This window comes from Trichosurus vulpecula, chromosome 2 (assembly GCF_011100635.1).
Source record: "Trichosurus vulpecula isolate mTriVul1 chromosome 2, mTriVul1.pri, whole genome shotgun sequence".
NCBI classification, from domain to species: Eukaryota; Metazoa; Chordata; class Mammalia; order Diprotodontia; family Phalangeridae; genus Trichosurus; species Trichosurus vulpecula.
In genome coordinates, this window is record NC_050574.1 from 70,679,767 (window position 1) to 70,700,466 (window position 20,700).

General features: G+C 40.1%; 2 protein-coding genes across 2 annotated transcripts in view; one reads left to right on the forward strand and one right to left on the reverse strand.

The window, feature by feature from the left end:
* ZBTB8A (zinc finger and BTB domain containing 8A) overlaps positions 1-5,954 on the reverse strand; it is a 42,616-nt gene extending 36,662 nt beyond the window's left edge. The window contains exon 1 of the mRNA XM_036742983.1: positions 5,842-5,954. The gene's annotated coding sequence lies outside the window, so the exon portion shown is untranslated. The remainder of the gene's footprint in view (positions 1-5,841) is intronic.
* Positions 5,955-19,107: 13,153 nt separating this feature from the next.
* On the forward strand, positions 19,108-19,629 carry LOC118836472 (60S ribosomal protein L21-like). The gene has a single exon (XM_036743754.1). It carries the CDS (start codon positions 19,147-19,149, stop codon positions 19,627-19,629), a length of 483 nt encoding a protein of 160 aa, XP_036599649.1. The 5' UTR covers positions 19,108-19,146.
* Positions 19,630-20,700: the final 1,071 nt, after the last annotated feature.

Here is a 20,700-nt window from a genome sequence, read left to right on the forward strand (position 1 = left end):
CAGAGTCATATCTTGAAAGAGCTCAAAATTCAAGTAATTGGCTGGGAAAATGAGCAGACGGCTTAAAAAAAACTCAGACTATAGAATCTTACTTTGATGTCAAAGAAGATCAAAACATACAACCAGAAGAAGACAACAAAGTCAAAGATCCTACATCAAAAGCCTCCAAGAAAAATATGAATAGGTCACAGGCCGTAGAAGAGCTCAAAAAGGATTTTGAAAATCAGGTAAGTAGAGGAAAAATTGGGAAAAGAAATTAGAGTGATGCAAGAAAACCATGAAAAACAAGTCAACAGCTTGCTAAAGGAGACCCCCAAAAATACAGAAGAAAATAGCACCTTGAAAGAAAAGCTAAGAATGTCTATTGTCTAGGCTACAATGTATAGTTGTGTGGAAAACCTTTAGGGACTGTACTTTAGTGTAAATCAGTACATATATTCTGGATATACACTGCAAATGGATGTCCAGTTCTCTACTAGCTGGGCCTAGAATTGAACAGAGTTGAACAGGTTGGATTGTCTTAGGAAATTGTATCTGAAACAAAAGCCCACCTTTTTCACACCCCAGTATCCTTCCAGTGACGATGTAGGTCATAAAATACTTCAGTCTCCAAATAATTGTACTGAGGATGATCCAGAGATCAATAGGCAATGTAATAAAAAGTTAGTAAGCATTTATTAAGCACCTACTATGTGCCATGCACCATGATAAGCTCTGGGGACTTATGGTCTAATGGGGGGAGACAAGCAACCAATTCTGTGTATACATGCTATATATAGGATAAATAGGAAAATATAAACAGAGAGAAGGCACTGGAATTAAAACGGATTAGGAAAGGCTTCCTGTAGAAGGTAAGATTTTAGCTGGGACTTGAAGGGGATGGTAGAGATGAGAAGAGAGAGCAGCCAGTGAAAATGCTCAGAGCTGAGAGATGGAGTATCTTGTTCCAGGATCAAAAAGGGGTGAGGGAGAGGGGGCTCCACACACGGGGTGAAGGGAGGGAGGTAAGAAGAATGGAAAGAGGGCGGGGGAAGTAAAGGGTGATAGGTTATAGAAGGCTTTGAATGCCCAAGAGGAGTTTGTATTTCCTCTTGGAGATGATTAGGGAGCCACTGGAGTTTACTGAGTAGGGGGTAACATGGTTAGACCTGTACTTTAGGAAGATCACTTTGATAAGTGTGGAACGAATGAACTGAACTGGGAGAGACTTGGAACAGGGACACTAACCAGCAGGTACTACATGAAGTCCAGGCATGAGGAGATGAGGTCCTGCACCAGAGTGGTATCAGCATCAAGGAAAAAAGATGTTGCAAAAGTGAAATCAACAGGCCTTCACAACAGATTGGATATGTAGGATGAGAGATAGAAGCAGAGGATGACACCCAAGTTTTGAGGCTGGGGCACTGGGAGGATGGTAATAGGGAAATATGGAAAGGGGGAGGATTTTTTGGGCAAAGGCAATGAGTCTCATTTTGGACATGTTGAGTTTAAGATTGTCCAACAGGCAGCTGAAGCACAAGATAGCATTGGTAGACTGCGAAACATTATCAATGAGGAATTCTACAAGACAGGTGGCATAAAGGATGGCAGAGAAACATATGACCAGAAATAAAAAAGTGTCATATAGCAGAAGTAGGGGTAAACAAGAGTATTCCACTGCTAACCACACATTGTTAGGAGAACACAAGTATGTTGGATGGACCCTCTATGGCGGAATTATGGAGGATTTGGACAATAGTAGCATAGCATAAGCAGGCAAAGATACATTTTAGAGGGAATATCTACGCTGATAAGAACACAGATCCATTAGAGTACTGGTGGGGTAGAGGGAGAAAGGAAGAATAAGTGTAGGGGCAAACACTAGCATATATTTTAATAGCCTATAAAAACACTAAAGACACACCAATTAGAACAGCTCTGCAGACTGAAAAATATTCATAAGGTGCAAGGTAAATCTAGTTCACTTCAGCATCATTATAAGACATGATATTTAGAGTAGATCTGCCTTAAAGGTGGGCATTTCGAGCAATGCCATAGACCACAGGGCCTTTCATTGCAACATAGTGGGAAACAATTCTTTGGCTTTTTTAATTAACTCATTTCTCAATATAGCCTATCCCCCGAACAGTTCTGCAGTACTAATGAAATATCTATTGTAGTACTAGCTAAATTCTGCCCCAGCAGGTACTAACAAATCAAGCATTATTGTATTTAAGCAATATGACTGAGGGTGTTGACTGCATTCTTGGAAGTAACTAATTTTGTGGGTTCCTCTAAAATAAAGGCTCTGTTGATTGGAAAATTTAATCTTTCTAAAGCTTTAAAAGTGGTCTCCTATTTACCTCTTGTTCACAGAGTAAAAGCTAAAGCATGAACAGAATTAACTGTTTCATCATATTTTGACACCTAGAATGAAAGGTTAATGGAATTATGAGTTTATGTGAGTCTTGACAAAAAATTTATTGTTAGACAATTATGGAACTCACCCTGATGGAGCAATATACATGTCTGATAGTTTTATCATCTTGTGATTTCCAGTGTTACCTCATTAATTCACTATTTAGACTGGGACATTACTCAGAACACAAATATTATTGCAGATTTCATTACAACTTAATTGATTGGGCAGGTTTTATATAGGACTTATAATTCCAAACATTAAAGCTCAAATTTCAACTATTGCTGGAATTCTGTAACAATTCATACATTAAGAAGGGTTGCAGAAAATTGTGGTCTATTGTTAAGTGTCTTCAACTGGCTCTGGAGAAAGAGGACCTTTGTTCTAGTCCCACCCTTGATGCTTACAGCTTGAATGACCTTGGGCAAATATGTAGAATAAAAGTTGGTTTAGATTGGACAGCCACCTGTAGGTCCCTTCTAGAGCCCAGATCTTAAAGAAAACCTTTGGAAATGCGCTACAGTAATGACTCATTTATCTAGCAGGAAAGGTTTTTGCATATTCTAGATGAGATTTTCTAGCCAATTAAGCTTAAAGCCCCGAAGGGCTAAAATTTTTAAATTATTTTGGATGGATTTCTGAAATGTATTATTGCACATTCCCTGACTTATTTTATTGAACAAAATCTAATCTTTTTGCAAAGACTCGGGATAATTATTATGAACAGTTATAGTGTTATGGTGACAGATGAGCATCAAATGGGTACTGATCCTAAGTTTTATACATCTGCTTTCTTGAACAAAAGTTCCTCATAGTTTATAATCTTCTGATACTCTATCAGTGTAAGTGTTTTTTGATTTGTCAGCAATACCCAAAAGAGCCATTATTTCTGTATCATTAACTTCCTTGTCAGCATCAACCAATTTCTTTATTTCACTTGTACTAAATCATAAAATTACAGAAGGTTATTACTGAAGAAACCCTTCACCTTACAAGATGGGAAAACTAATGCCCAAGACAAGGGAAGAAACTTCCTCCAAGGTTAGCAAGCAGAAGACCCATGATTTGAACACAGACCATCTGATTTTGTGTCCAACCTTCTTTTGGCTATTAATTTGTTGTTGCTTAGTCATCTCAGACCATCCTACTTTTTGTGATCCTGTTTTCTTGTTGATTGACAAGAGATCAGCTTCAGGGATGACTGATCTATTTTGGTTTAAAATGAAGAAAGCAATCTCAACAATGTCATTGTTTTAATTTAAGCTGTTTGGTTAAGGACCATCACTTCAGAGGAGCACATCTTTGGTAACAGGATTTGATGTTTTATTTCAATATTTCAGTTTCCAAGTTTTACTGCTTTGGGGGATAGGTTCCAGGTCAACTCCCACCCCATGGACTCCTTCCTTATACACTTCGTTTGCCAACCTGTGGTTCTCAGAAACTACAGGCTCTGGTCACCATATTGTAGCACGTTTATACTCTAGTTTTGCTGTAATTCTACTTGATATCTGGTAGTTCTGTTTTGGACCCCATTCAAGGGCAATGAAAAATCTTGAGTGCTGAGGGCATAAGAGTGTGCTAGAAAAAACACTGGCTTGGGAATGAGGTTTTAGTATTGCCCTCTATGTCTCTGCTGCTTCATCTGGGGTACCATGAATCCTGAGGATAACATATTTACAAACTTTATATCAAAATCTGGTCTTTCTACGTAAGACACTGGTTGGAATATTTTTTGTGTTGTCGGGTTTGTTTTTTTAAAGACCATTTAGTAGTATTTAAATTGTACACATTCTGATGTTTGTCTATCTTTGGGGATTTTTCTTCAAGTCATAGGTCCTGATTATTTTTACACATTTATAAAAATAATGAAGGATAAAAATAATCCTCTAATAGATTTACAAAAGGCAGGCTTTAGATAGGTTTCCTTCCTATATTTATTTTGGTATTATTAAGACAAATACAATTAATTTAATATCAAAGGACCTGGGTTCATTTCACCTAATGCATGTGACCTTGGGTGAGTCTCATAAACTCTCACGGTCTCAGTTTCCTCATCCATAAAAAATGAAGAGGTTGGACTATCCCTTCCTGGTCTTCCAGTTATCTCGATCCATATTTGGCCACTGGACCGAGATGGCTCCAGAGGAGAAAGTGAGGCTGATGACTCTGCACAGCCCTCCCTTACTTAAATCCAATTCACTTGTCATGTTGTGGCATCACCTCCCTGATGTCATGCTTCTCTTCGAGAACGTAGGACAAACAAGCAAGCAGCAAGCAATCCAGGTCTAAATCTGTATGATCCAATCCCTATATAGCTGTAGTACGGTTGTTGCCAGATCTAACGTGGGGCTTCATGCGGCGAGTTAAGTGGGTTCTGGAGCTCTGCCGTGCCTCTACCAGCTAGAGGTGGCGTGCTGGTAAATTTCTCCTCGCTACAGTGCCCCGAGAACGAGCAGGGGCTTCGCGGGGCCCTAGGAATTCTCCAGCGCTATCTAATCGGGCTCCGTCGGACGCTGCCCCATTGGCCAATCACCACTGTCATTCAGCCGTGCAGCCAGTGCGGAGCAGACGCTCGTCGACCTTTCCGTATCTGGGGACGCCCGACGGTTCCAGACCCGCCCGGCACCCTCCACCGCACAGCTCTAGGAAGGGCGGCGACGACAGCCGCGGCTCGTAGGCATCTCAACTCTTCCCGCCTCTTCCCTACCCCCCGCCTCCAGTGGTGGCAAGCGGGGACTGGGCGCGACGGGGCGGGGCAGGATGAGACGGGCGCGGGCGGCAGCTGTCAGGGCGGGCAGACTGGCGGGCGTGCAAGCAGGCGGGCGCGAAGCGGGGCGCCCGCAGGGAGTGGGGAGGAGGGGAGCCAGCTATTGTCCGCGCGGCTGACCGCAGCTCCCAGCCCCACTAGCAAGGGAGCCAAGCTGCGCCTCCCCACCCCCGCCCCAGCGATAGGGGAGGGGGCGCCCCTGGGGGGCTGCAGGAGCCGCTCCGCCCCAGCGCCTCCCTACAGTCCCGCGACAGGGACCGAGCCCCTCGGCCACCTCCTCGCCGAAACATCGCCCTGGTCTCCAGTTTCCCCCCCTGGCTCTGTGGCCATTTCCAGCCCCTCGGAATCGCCGCTGCTGCGCCCAGGGCTGCAAATGGCGCCCGCCCGCCCGGCTCTGTGCCCGGCTCCTCGCCTGCCCTGCCCCCCCATCCCCCGGTAGCGGGAACGTCAAGGGGCAAAGGCTCCCCCACAGCTCCGCAGCGCGGGCCCGCAACTGAGCAAGGCTCCGGCTGCCACGCTCTCGGGGCTGCCTTGAGCCGTGGCGCTCGTGCCGCCTCTTCGGTGGCCGCCCCCACCGCCTCTTCCCTCTCCCGCAATCAGTCGCATCTGGGCCAGCGCAGGATGAAAAGCCCGACGCCCCACCCGCCCTCTGCCCGCTCCCAGCGCCACCACTTACCGGGTACCGCGGGCTATGGACTGGGGGGAGTCCCGGTGGCTGAGCTGGGGAATTGCCCCTTGGAAACCCGTTTCCTGCCGCCCTTAAACTAGTAGCCCCAACGTGAGAGAAACAAAAGGTATTTGCTGACGTGGGCGTTGGACAGAAACGCCCGAGGGCCGGGGACACAATTAAAGGGGCAACGCACTGATTCCAGGCACCAACCAGTAGCTTCGCCCACACCCCTACCCCTCCCTACACCCTGATGCCCCTCCGTAGAGGCAGGGGAGCCCCGAATCCTGAGCAGTTGCCTGCATAACCATTGTTTAATGGAGACTTTAATTTAAATTACCCCTGTGCACAGCATGAGGCGCCTCCGGAGGGCAGAAGGGGCTGGGTTTCTAGGATGTGGGGAGTTGGGTTTAGAAAAGAGGGAGGGATTTAGGCATACACAAGATTACTGTGCACATACATTTGACATTACTATACTTAAGTTTATCTAAATCAAATACAAATGGTTTCCAAAGAGTACAGTTTTTTTCCTTTACTGGAGCAAGCCCTCGGTCTTGGGTAACCCTTTCCTAAACCTACATGAAACAAATTTAAAGAGTGTAGGGTGGATGGGTTGAAATAAAGGAATATAGTTATTTGTTGTAATCATAGAAAAGGTAAAAAAAAAAAAGAGAGAGAGAGAGAGAGAGAAAGTAATAACATGAAATACACATTTTTGCATTTTTTAAAAAGTAGGACAGCTGGATTAGACAGTCCAAGGTCTTTTCCAATTCCAGGATCTTTGATTGATAGCTTCCCTACCTTATATGTCTATCTATATAAGTTAGAAGAGGGAACATCTGGATGTGATTTAGCCAAAGTGAAAATTACTGAATTACTAATGTATTTCAAAAACAAAACTTCAATAGAGCTCCCATTCCATAAAGTGTCTTATGGAGTCACACCTTTGTAGATGTCCAGACCCTTCCATACTTGTTAGCTGTCTTTTCACAAATCATAAAGTATCTACCCAACCCCAGGAAGGGCTTCTTTTAACATCCTAGAGGAGCCAACATAATATTTAACCTAACCATTTATGATCTCTTCTTCCTAATAGAGATAATGGATTACCAGTACCAAAATAGTGATCTTACTCACTTAAGATACTTAGCCTAGTCCTTGGACAGTAGACTGGCTTTCACTGAGACCATCCTTAAAATCTTTCTAACTTAGGAGAACCTACTAGTTTGTGCTCTATTAGTGTAACCTTCAAAAAGTACCTTCTAATGACACTCTAGGCAAAGAAGTTGGACTTTTGTGCAGATACACTCTAGAAAATGATGAACTCTAGATCATTTTGCCTGTCTTAATTTCTGAAAGTGTTGCATTCAAAGGGAAACTTATGTGCTTGAGTACACTCAGTTAAACTCTCAAAATGTTGGTATTAGATACTCAGTGGAAATAACTTGGAGAAAAGTTTTGATCAATGAACCTAGTTACATAGTATATAAGTTGTGTATCTTGAGGACTTCCTTTTGTAGTTGGTGGGAATTTGGAGGAACATTGGCATTTCTCTTTGGATTGCATTAACTGAATTGCACTAAAGGCAAGTTGCTATTTATCCTAATTTTCTCAAAAATTTTATTGAACTTTGAAAACCTGTTGGCATATAATTCATAGGATCATGGATTTAGAGCTGGAAGGCCCCTTAAGGACATCTCCTCCAATCCTCTCATTTTATAGATGAGACCCAGACATGGTAAGTGGCTTGCTCGACGTGATTCGGGTAATAAGTAGCAGAGATGAGATATTAACTTGACTACCCTGACTCCATCTGGGCATTTTGACTGTCTGTCTCCCATACCTGGAATATGCTACTGTCCCTTCTTATCTTTACCTCCTGGCTTCCTTCAAGTCTCAGCTAGAATCTCACCTTCTACAGGAAGCCTTTTCTGACCTTCCTTAATATTAGTGCCTTCCTTCTGTTGATTATCCCCAATTTAATCTGTATATGTCTTATTTGTACCTACTTCTTTGCATGTTGTCTCCCCCATTAGACTGTGAGCTCCTTGAGAGCAGAGACTGTCTTTTGTCTTTCTCTGTATCTTTAGCACATAGCAAATTATAGCACATGGCAAATTTAGCACATCGCAAATTATAGGTGCTTAATAAAATGTTTATTGATTGATAATTGTGTATCAATTTCTTCAGTTTACAAACATTAAGTGCAATGCACTGGTCATATGCAAAGTTGATAAAAGATCTAGTCCTTGCCCTCATGGAATTCATGATATGAGGTAGGGATGATTTATACACATAGTATATTATGTGTACATGATAACAAATTTCAAATTGTTGTTGTTGTGTTTGTCCTTCGTTCTCATGGAGGATCATGACATCAGGGAAATGATGAGATGACTTGCAGTTGACTTTGATTTGAGTGTCGGAGGGCTGTGCAAGATCACCAGCCTCACTTTCTCCTCCTGAGCCATCTGCGTCCAGTGGCCTGATGTTTATCAGGAGGACTGGAGATGGCCCAGGATGTATTGGGAGACCCTGGCCCTTTCAGGCTACGGTCTTTTCAGGTTCTCACTTTGAATGAGGTAACACCCATTCAGTGAATTTCAGGACTTTTAAGAAGTTAATCAAGGGATGGCCCCTCTAATCAAAACTCAAAAGAAAAAAAAATCAAATTGGGAGGGGAAGACCCTCAGGGTTCCTGGCCAAAAGAGAGAGTTACTGTTTAGTATTAACCTTCATTCTATGCTAGGAGGGCAGGGACCTATTGTCCAATCTATGAGCTCCAGAGTGAATTGGGTTTAAGCCTTGGTTTTTAAGAAATCTAGCCTGTAAACCCAAAGTTAAGGAGGCAGCTTTCAGCCATCAAAATGTACCTTCCTTTGGGCAGAGCACGGAGAGTTTGTGTTTGTCCTTCATTTTTGGTTTTGTTTTGGCACAGGGAGCGGGGTGGGGTGGGTGGGGTTGACAAATTTAGAATATGGAAAATGTGGAAGTCCTGTTCAGCCCCTCTACCAGCACCAGGCCAACATAGAACTGCCCACTGTGCCACTCTTCCCAGTCACATTGGAGAAGCAAAAGGAATGACTGAAACTCTGTACCCTTGGTCCTTTCTGACCAACAACAGACAACCCTTGGATACTATGAACTTTCATAGTTCATTTGTCACCCACTACTACCCCTATGGCTAACACTCTCCCATCACTTATTTCTCTCCCTATCCCAATATTAATCAGTCACCAGCTTTATAGAACCAAACTATCCCCAAATCTCAATATTCTCTCATCTCCATCCTCCTTAATTCTACTCTACAGTTGTTCCACTCTAACCGTGCCACCTTTTCACTGTGCCTCTGGAATTGCCATTCCATAGCGAGCAAACTTCTCTTTGTTCTGGATCTCTTTCTCTCACACTTCTTCCATCTACTAGTCTTTTTACTGACACCTGGATAACCCCACAAAAACAACCACCACGATGATAAGCATTAGCTGAACCTTTACTAATACCCTCAAAACCTTAGAGGGGTGGAATGAATATTTTTTGCTACCCACTGCCACTTCCAGGCTCTCCCTTTATTACCATCACTCAGAAATCCCTTTTCCTTTGAAGTTCACTCTATTAAAATTTTCCACCTAATTCAGATCATACTGGTTGTTATGATGTACCAGCCCTCTTGCCTCTTAAAGCTATTCTTGGTCTTCAGAATCTTCAATCCTTCTACTCCTCAGTACTTTCTTAGGACCCTTCTGAATTCACTTTACACCCTGCCCAGTCTCAAGTTAAGTTAACCAATTCTGCTTTTTACTATACTGACAAATTCCTTGCCGCCTTGTCCTCTTGCCATTGAGTCCTGTATTATACCCACCCATAAACTCTCATCTGCTCTTATGCAAATGATGCTGAGTTGACTTGCAAGAAGTAACACAACCATGCATATACTAGATACATTACAAATGCATGTTATCCAATTTCAACTGGGCTCTCTGTGTTTGGAAGACAAACCTTTTATTCTTCCCATTAATATTCTATTTCAGTTCTTTGGAGAGGCATTCCAAACCTTTTCTTTCCTAAGGTCCCCCACACCTTCCCCTCACCTCCCTCAGCTGAAGCCCTTGCCTCTTCCCTCCCCATCTGCTTCAAAAGATTTCAACTTCAATCGTCTCCCTTCTCTTTCCCTAATCTTCAAGCTCTCCCAATCTGTTGGATCATTCCCTACTGCCCTCTAACAAGCCTAAATCTCCCCTAGCCTTAAAAGGTCTCCATTAGATCCTGCCATCCCCTCAAACTATTATCATATAGCTCTCCTTTCTTTCCTAGCCAGATTCCTGGAAAAAGCTGTCTGCATTTGTTGCTTCCACTTCCTCTCCTCTCACTCCTCAACTCTTTGTATCTGGCTTCTGACCTCATCAATCAACTAAAATTGCTCTCCAAAGTTATCAACAGGCTCTTAATTGTCAGATTTGATGGCCTCTTCTCAGTCTTCATCTTTTTCAATTTATCTGCTGCATTGACACTAATGACTACCTTCTCTTCCTAAATCCTTCCTCTTTGGGTTTTTGAGACACCACTCTCTTGATGCTTCTGCTTGTGGATGTTCCTTTAGCCTCTGTTCTGGGCCCTCTTCTCTATACTCTATGTAGGTGACTTTATCAGTTTCCATGATTCTAATTATCATCTCTCTACAGATGACTCAGAGACTCACATATCCAACTTCAGTCCCACTCTTTTCCTTGAGTTCCTCACATTATCAATTGCCAATTGAATGTTTCAAACCAGATGTCCCAGAGACATCTTAAACGCAACATGTGAAAAACAAAACTCATTAATTTTCCCTGAAAACTTGTCCCTTTTCTAAAGACCTTTCTGATGAGGTCACCACCATTCTTCTAGTCTCCCATGCTCATAACCTTGACATTATCCTCAGTTCACTCTCCCAGACCCAACATGTCCAAGCGGTGGACAAATCTGGCTGTTTCTACCTCCATAGTATCTCTCACATCTGACCCCTTTTCTCTACCACTTTGGGCCCTTATCACCTTTCACCTACCTAATAAATAAAGGCCTTCTCATTGGTCTCCATGCCTCAAGCATCTCCCTATTTGAGTCGTCTTCCACATTGTTACCAAAGTGATTTTCCTTAAGCACAGATCTTTTGTCACTTTTTTACTCAATATATTATAGTGGTTCCCTAATAACTCCCAGATAAAATATGAACTCCTGTGCTTACCTTTTAAAGCTTTTCAAATTTGAACCCAGCCTAATCTTTCTGGCCTCAGTATACATTAGTTGGCTGTAGGGGAAGCCTGGAGCAGAAGGAGGTGGGGTAAAGATAGAGAGGAAAACTACTATTCCTAGGGCTCTTGGACTCAGGGTCCTAAGCTGTCTCCAATAGGGTTTAAAAGAAGCTTGTTTGACCTGTGTGGCAAACACTACTTCCTTTCTCCTTCCTTACTCTTCCTTTCTTTCCTAGCTTCAGCTAGCCTAGCTTATCTGCCCCCTAGACAAAATAAGACGTCTAGGTAATTAAGAATAAGAAACAATTGAACTCGATGTTTGATAAACCCCAAACATAGCCTGCTGGGAGAAGTATTCCCTTTTTACAAGAGCTGCTGCAAAAAACTAGAAAAGCAGTTTGGCAGTGTTGAAAGTGGATTTTGAGGAAAACATAACTAATTCCATTTTGTACTATATTTGCTGTTATTTTATTTCTTTGCCTTGCTGCATGACATCCCTTTGACAATGTTTCCTTAGGTACCTCCTTTCCCCCTATTACAAAAGAAAACTCACAGGACTTTGAATAGTTTTAGGAACTCACCTCCTTCTCTTTATCCTGTCCAATAAAGCTGTAGTAGGAGCTTAGAAAGTGCTGACTGATAAAGACGATACTATTTTCTTTGGTCCCAGTAGATAACTATGCTAAAGGACATATTATTTCCTCTGAAACATTTTAAGCAATCTAATAAGTGTTTTTTTCCAGACTACCTACCCAATCTTATCTTACTCAAAATTGCTTTATAAGAAGCATCTTCTATTACTTTTTCTGGGTCACAGCTCTGAAGGAAAGAGAGAAAAAAAGGTAAGAGAGAGAGATATATGTATGTATGCATATGTATGGAGATATAGACATATCATCTGTGGAGTTGTAGGATGTACGTGTCCATCACCTGACTGATGTCCGCTCTTGAGTGGATAAATAAGCTGCTATTTACCTGTCTGTATTCTGTGCTGTCAGGACAGTGAATATCCTCTCATTAAAAATAAACAGAATTAGGATAGAAACTTACATACCACAATAAATTCCAAATAGATATGACCTTAATATAAAAAGTTACATGAAAAAATGAATGGAAAAACATTCACTGAGTACTTATACACCACACAGTGCTAAATGTTAGGGATACAAAAACAAAAAGCAAAAAGACTGCCCTCAAAAAGTTTACATTCTAATGAAGGAGAAGGACAAGACCCCATTCAAAAGCAGTGAGAGAACAGATTTGACCCCAACTTGTAATACCAGAACTGGAGGGAGGAAGGGTTGTGGAATAGAAGTCTTGCAGGGAGGGAGAGACCAGTAGTGAAGTAGAGCATGAAAGTTAGGACTTTTCAGAAATAATGGTCCTAGCAAAGTCACCAATCATTGGGACACCAGCAAGGCCCCAGGACAGAAGTTTCCTCCTGGGTAGTTAATGAAAGAGCATAAGAGAAGGAAGTACCATCGCAATTATAGCTGTGAATCCCCAACTGACAAATGGTCAAAGGATATGAACAAACTGTTTTCAAATGAAGAAATCAAAACTATCAATAGTCAAATGAAAAAGTGCTCCAGGTCACTAAAAATTAGAGAAATGCAAATCAAAACAACTCACAAATTGTTATGTACTACCTCACACCTGATCAGATAGTCTAAGATAACAGAAAAGGAAAATGACAAATGCTGGAGGGGATGTGGGAAAAATAGGTACACTAATACACTGTTGGAGAACAATTTGGAAATATGCACAAAGTACTATGAAACCATGCATTCCCTTTGACCCAGCAATATCACTGCAAGGTCTATACCCCAAAGAGATCAAAGAAAAAGGACCCATATTTACAAAAATATTTATTGCATGAATGGTTTAACATAAGGAAAACTATTAACATAATGGCTTATATCAATAATAGAAGTAACAAAAATCATATAATTATATCAATAAATGTGGAAAAAGCTTTTGATAAAATACAACACTCCTTCCTATTAAAAACAGTTGAAAGCATAGGTATAAACGGGTTTTTCCTTAAAAGGATAGGAAAGCATCTACCTAAAACTATCAACAAGCATTATTTGTAATGGGGTTAAGCTGGAAGCCTTCCCAATAAGATCAGGAGTGAAACGAGGATGCCCATTGTCAACAATATTATACAATACTCTATTAGAAATGCTAGCAATAGCAATAAGAGAAGAAAAAGAAATTGGAATGAGCAATGAAGTAACAAAGCTATCTCTTTTTGCAAACAATATGATGATATACTTGGAAAATTCTAAAGACTCAACTAAAAGGTTAGTAGAAACAGTTAATAATTTTAGCAAAGTAGCAGGATGTAAAATAAGCCCATATAAATCATCAGCATTTCTATATATCACCAACAAAACCCTGCAAGAAGAGATAGTAAGAGATGCCCCATTTAAAATAACCATGGACAGTATAAAATACCTGTAAGTATACCTACCAAAACAAATCCAGGAACTACGTGAACATAATTTTATAAACTTTCTATACAGATAAAGTCAGATTTAAATAATTGGAGGAATATTAATTGTTCATGGGTACATTGAGCCAATATAATAAAAATGACAATTTTACCTAAACTAACCTATTTATTCAATGCCATCCCAATTAAATTACCAAAAAAAAATATTTTACTAAGCTGGAAAAAAATATTAACAAAATTCACTTGGAAGAACAAAAGGTCAAGAGTATCAAAGGAATTAATGAAAAATGTAAAGGAAGGAGGTTTAGCATATCAGATCTTAAACTATAAGGCAATAATTATCAAAATTATGTGGTACTAAGAAATTGTAACAGAGTAGACATACACTGCAATACACAGTAGCAAATGATTATAGTAACCTTCAAAAACCTTTGAGGTTCTTTCAAACTTTTGGGATAAGAATTCATTATTTGGTAAAAATTGTTGGGAAAGCTGGAAAGCAGTCTGGCTTTTTTGGGCACAAAGCAGTATCTTACACCATTTACCAAGATAAGGTCAAAATGGATCTATGAGCTAGATTTAAAAGGAGATAATCACAAGAAAATTAGAAGAACATGGAATAACAAGAGAAAGAGCACATTGTGAGGCATAAATGGAAAATTTTGATTACCTAAATTAAAAAGGTTTCTTACAAATAAAACCAATGTAGTCAAGATTAGAAGGAAACGCAGTGAGTAAGGCACCCGCCCTGGAGTCAAGAGGACCTGAATTCAAATCCATCCTCAGACACTTGACACATTTACTAGCTGTGTGACCTTAGGCAAATCATCTAACCCCAACTGCCCTGCCTTCCCTGCAAAAAAAAAAAAATTAGAAGGAGAACAGAAAATTGGGAAAAAATGTTTATAGACAGTTTCTCAGATAAAGGTCTCATGTCTCAAATATGTAAAGAACTTTGTCAAATTTATAAGAATATCAGTCATTCTCCAATTGGTAAATGGTGAAAGGATATGAATAGGCAGTTTTTCATTGAAGAAATAAAAACTATATATAGTCATATAAAAATGTTCTAAATCATTACTGATTAGAAAAATGCAAATTAAAATAGCTTTGAGATATCTTATACCTATTAGATTGGCTAAAATGATAGAAGGGGAAATTGGCATGTTGGGATGTGGAAAAATTGGAACACTAAAGCATCATTTGTGGAACTATGAACTAATCCAACCATTTTGGAGAGCAATCTGGAATTATGCCCAAAGAGTTATAAAATTATGTGTATCCTTTGACCCAGCAATACCTCTATTGTGTCTGTTTCCCAGGATGATTAGGGAAAATGAAAAGAACGTATATGTTCTAAAATATTTAAAGCAGCTTTCTTTGTAGTGACAAAGAACTAGAAATTGAGGGGATGCCTCTCCATTGGGGAATGGCTAAACAAGTTGTGGTATATGATTGTGATGGAATACTACTGTGCTCTAAGGAATGATGAGCTGGTTGATTTTTTAAAAAACTTGGAAAGACTTGCATGAAAAAATGAAGATTGAAATGAGCAGAACCAAGAGAATGTTGTACACAGCAATAGCAATGTTGTTCTAAGGACAACTTTGGATGACTAAGTCATTTTGAGTATTATAAATAAATACTCGAATCAAATACAAAAGACCTATGAAAGAAGATGCTGTCTACATCCAGAGAAAGAACTGTTAAATAGAAGTATGTAGAGGATGGTTTACATATATATACTTATTTGTGTCTAATGGTAGCCTTCTTTAGGGCAGGGTGGGGAGAGAGGGAGAAAAAAAAGTGCACGGCAGAGAACAAAAAAACTTAGAAGGAAGTACAGAAGAACAGGGTAGCTTTGAAAATGATGTATAGCATTTATTACATAATTTTTCAAAAAAAAGTAAACTGTGAAATGGAAATTCATGATTTTATCTTGAGTTCTTGTTTTATGTTGTGCTGTGTATGTGGAAATGTTCTTTTTTGGTCTTTTTTGTATTTAAGTTCAAAAGGAAAAAAAATTTTAAATTACATATTTATTGCAGTTCTTTCTGTGGTGGCAAAGAATTGGAAACTGAAGGGATGCCCATCAATTGGGGAATGGCTAAACAATTTATGGTATGTGATTCTGTTGCAAGAAATGATGAAGGGAGTGGTTTTAGAAAAAACCTAAGAAGATTTGTATGAACTGATATAAAATGAAGCGAGTATAACTAGAACAATTCATATAGTAACAGCAAAAAATTGTAAAAAAAAAAATCAAGTCTTAGTAACTCTAATCAACACAACGACCAATCATAAACTGAAAGGACTTATGAGGAAATAAGCTCTCTACCTCCAAATAGAGAACTCTTAGACTCAGGGCAGAATGAAGCATATTTTCTTCTATTTCTTTCTTTTTCTTGCCTTTTTTGGGGGTAGGGGAGGGGAACATGGCTAATGTGGAAATATGTTTGCCATGACTTCACATATATGATGGGTTATCATATTTCTTGCCTTCTAAATTGGCAGGGGTGGGGGGGATGAAGGAAGAGAATTTGGAATTGAAGATTAAAATAAAAAACATTATAGCTATCAAGTGAATTTTTCACCAGAGAGAAAGAAACAGAGGGAAAAAACCCAATGTGTAAGGTGATCACAAAAGAGAAAATAAAACCGTTTTGACTACATGAAATTAAAAAGCTTCTCATGAACAAAATCATTGTAATTAAGGAGAGAAACTCAAGTGGTCAAAAAAAATCTGTATCAAATAGTTGATAAAAGTTTATTTCCAGATATCATAGGGGATTAACATGAGATCAAGAACCATTTCCCAACAAAAAATAGTCAAAAGATAAGACTTTTACAGATCTGTCCTTAAGGATATGTGCTTCCAAAGGAAGAATTGTGAACTAACTAGTATGTGAAAAATTGCTCCAAAGTACTAATAATGATAAGAGAAATACAAATCAAAACAACACTTAGGTATTACCTTCCACCTATTAAATTGGTAGAGATAACAAAAGACAGAAATAGAGTTGGAGGGACTTTAGAAAGACAGACATTAATATACTGTTGGTAGAGCTGTAATTCAGTTGAACTATTCTGGAAAATAATTGGGAATTATTCAAGAAAAGTCATTAAGCTGGCCCTGAGTCTTGCTCAGATGCAGATTGCCAGCTTTGAGAAGGGAAGATGGCACTGGATAGGACAAAGCAGCAGATGGAGTTGGAGGAGGGCAGGGTAGGCAGGAGGCTGAGTTGGTATTACAAATCCAAAATTAGGGAACTGCAGCTGACTGTGAATGACAAGGGACATAACCTCTGGTACATGCAAGTACAAAGGAATGAACTAAATGCAAGTGTGTGCCTGCTCCAGGAAGAGCTGCAGCTGTTACAGGAAATGGTGAGGAATTACTCCAGCCAAAGGATAAAAAGAAAGTTCTTCTCGAGGTACATTCTGAGGGGAAGTTTATGATAGATTTACATAAGAATGTTGACATTGATAATGTGATGTCCAATTGTAAAATGACAGTTATACCCTCTATAAGATTCTGTCCAACAAAGTAAATCTGTTGGTGATGTTGATGGTGGAAAAAATCACTCAACATATGAGATGATTAGTGGCCCAGACAGACAGTGAAGGAGATCAAAAAAGTGATACAATAGCCCATTAAATGTCCTAAGCTCATTAAGGCAATGGGCATTGCATAGCCAAAGGGTATTCTGCTAACATGGACCTCTCGGTATAGCAAAACACAAGTGGTTCAGGACTTTTGTCCCAGATGGCTTCCTGAACAGGAGGACAACAGGAGGCCATATTCTTCTTCCAACAAAGCCTGGAAATATGCCCTACACAGAACAGTGATCAATAAGTAAGATCAATACAGTAAGAATCTAAAGTAAGTGAATTCTTTACCCCAAAACTGTTTAAGAGGTCAGTCAGCTTGAGAGTATTAAGAAAGGGGGCTATCCAAACTAATGACAGCACAAGGTGGCTTCCTAGAGTGACTAGCAACACTTGTATTCTACCAGGCTCTGTGTCCTAAGGCAACAAGAGAGAAAGGCTCCTCTCACAAAGCCACAGGGTGGGAGTGGCAGCACATCAAGGAACAACTAGCAAACCTCAATAGCTCTCAGATACTGTGGTTCTGAGATCTCTAATACTCTGTCTTGAGATACTAGAGAGGATCCTGAAGATCTAGCACTTTGAATCTCAAAGATCCAGGGGGAGTGGGGCAATGGGGCTGACTCTGAGAGGTGAAAATCAGTGCAGGAAACAGGGTGACTCGGGGTGAAAACAAGTAAATCCCACTACTTCACCCAAAAGTGAAGGAGGGAATAGACCCTGGTCTTGGCATAAAGTCTCATTTCAGGAACTAAAGCTGGAGAGATGAAGAAATAAAAAAAAACACCACCAAGTAGAAGGTGGAGTCAAGATGGCAGAGTAAGGCAGGAACTCACCTGAGCTCTCCAAATTCTCCTACAAACAACTTTAACACCTCAAAATGAATTCTGGAAAGGCAGAACCCACAAAAGCTTTGGATAATTTTCCAGCCCGAGACAACTTAGAAGGTTGACAGGAAAGGTCTGTCTCACTGAGGTGAGAGTGGAGTATAGTCCAGTGCAGGTGGTCTGGGCAAGCCAGCAGCAGGCTGTGTCCCAGAAAACTAGTGCCTGCCTTGGAACCAACTGAATCAGCATCAAGGATTCCTTGAGCTGGTAAGGGGCCCAGGCAATGGTCAGAAGGAGATTATGGGGGATACTTTGCTGGCACTAGGTTCAAGACTCAGTTGCATTGCCTAAATGGAGACCTAGGTCACAGACCAAGATTGCAGTCCAAGGGTGAAGAGGAACACTAGCATGTTAGAATGTGTGGGCACATGATCTTTAGGGATCCTAGTCACTGGTCCAGAGCAGAAAAGAGTGCTTGTCATCACAGACCAGAGCAAAGGCCAGGAGAGCAATGATCAATCCTCTTCTTAGATCATACCACCTTGGAAGAACTGAAGAATTACGGGTACCTAGAATTAGCTCTGAAAACAGCAGCATGAAAAACCTGAAGCTTGGAACAGTGCCCCCTCCACCCTAGGAGCAGAACATAACCATAACATGAAGTTAAAAGTCAAGAAGTAGGCTGGAAAAACAAGCAAATGACCAAAAAACTTCCAAAAACCTAAATATAGAAAGTTACTGTGGTGACAGGGAAGAGCAAAACACAGACACAGAAGAGGACAACAATATCAAAACAGCTACATGTAAAGCCACAAAGAAAAAGTGAGTTGGTTTCAGGACCAAAAAGAATTCCTGGAAGAGCTCAAAAAGGATTTTAAAAATCAGGTAAGAGAGGTAGAAGAAAAATTGGGAAAAGGAATGAGAATGACGCAAGAGAATCATGAAAAAAGAATCAATAGCTTTGGTAAAGGAAGCGCAAAAAATGGAAAAAGATGTGCAAAAATTCATTGAAGAAAACAATTTCTTAAAAAGTAGACTAGGCAAGTGGAAAAGGAAGTACAAAGGCTCACTGAAGAAAATAATTCCTTAAAAATTAGAATTGGGTAAGTGGAAGCCAATGACTCCATGAAACATCAAGAAATAAAATCAACTTTCCGCCGGCTCCGCCATATTCCAGTGAGTTGCCAAAATGACAAACACAAAAGGAAAAAGGAGAGGGACACATTACATGTTTTCTAGGCCCTTTCGAAAACATGGTGTTGTCCCTTTGGCTACGTATATGCGAATATACAAGAAAGGTGATATTGTAGATATCAAGGGTATGGGCACAGTTCAGCAAGGAATGCCCCACAAATGTTACCATGGCAAGACTGGAAGAGTCTATAATGTTACTCAACATGCTGTAGGCATTGTTGTAAACAAACAGGTTAAGGGCAAGATTCTAGCCAAGAGAATTAATGTGCGTATTGAGCATATTAAGCATTCTAAGAGCAGAGATAGCTTCCTGAAGCGTGTAAAGGAAAATGATCAGAAGAAGAAGGAAGCCAAAGAAAAAGGCACTTGGGTTCAACTGAAACGCCAGCCTGCTCCACCCAGAGAAGCACACTTTGTGAGAACCAATGGCAAGGAACCTGAACTGTTGGAACGAATTCATGGCATAAATGACTGCTAAAAAAAACAATAAAAAAAACTTGGATTATGAAAAAAAAAAGAAATAAAATCAAAAGAATGATAAAATAGAAGAAAATGTGAAATGTTTTGTTGGAAAAACAACAGACCTGGAAAATAGATCCCAGAGAGATCATTTAAGAATTATTAGACTACCTGAAAGCTATGATCAAAAAAAGAAACTACATATCATCTTTCAAGAAATTATTAAGTAAAACTGCCTTGATATTCCAGAACTGGAGGATAAAATAGAAATTGAAAAAATCCACCAATCACCTCATAAAAGAGATCCCGAAATGAAAATTCCCAGGAATATTACAGCCCAATTCTAGAGCTCCCAGGTAAGGAGAAAATACTGCAAGCAGCCAGAAAGAAACAATTCAAATATTGTGAAGCCATGATTTGCCAGTCAGGATTACACAGGATTTAGCAGCTTCCACATTTTAAAGGAGCAGAGGGATTAAAATATAATATTCTGGAAAGCAAAGGAGCTAGTATTACAACCAAAAATCACCTACCCAGCAAAATTGAGCATAATCCTTCAGAGGGGAAAATGGAAATTTAATGAAATAGAGAATATTCAAGCATTTCTGATGAAAAAACCAAAACTGAACAGGAAATCTGACTTTCAAATACAAGTCTCAAGAGAAGCATAAAAAGGTAAACAGGAAAGATAAGGGATTTGATAAGGGAAACATAAGAGATTTAATAAGTTTAAACTCTTTGCATTCCTACATGGGAAAATGATACTTATAACTTAAGAACTTTATCACTATTAGGGCAGTTAGGACAAGAATGCATAGGTAAAGGGCATAGGTGTGAGTTTGCTATGCTGGGATGATATCTAAAAATAACAAAATTAAGGAGTGAGAAAGAGGGATGCATTTGGAGAAGGGGGAAGGGAGAGGTAGAATGGGGTAAATTATGACACATAAAAGAGGTGTAAAAGAGTTCTTGCAATGGAGGGGAAGTTGGGGGGAGACTGGGCCACACTTGAACCTTACTGTCATCAGAATTGTCTCAAAGAAGGAATACCATACACACTCAATTGAATATAGAAACCTATCTTACCTTA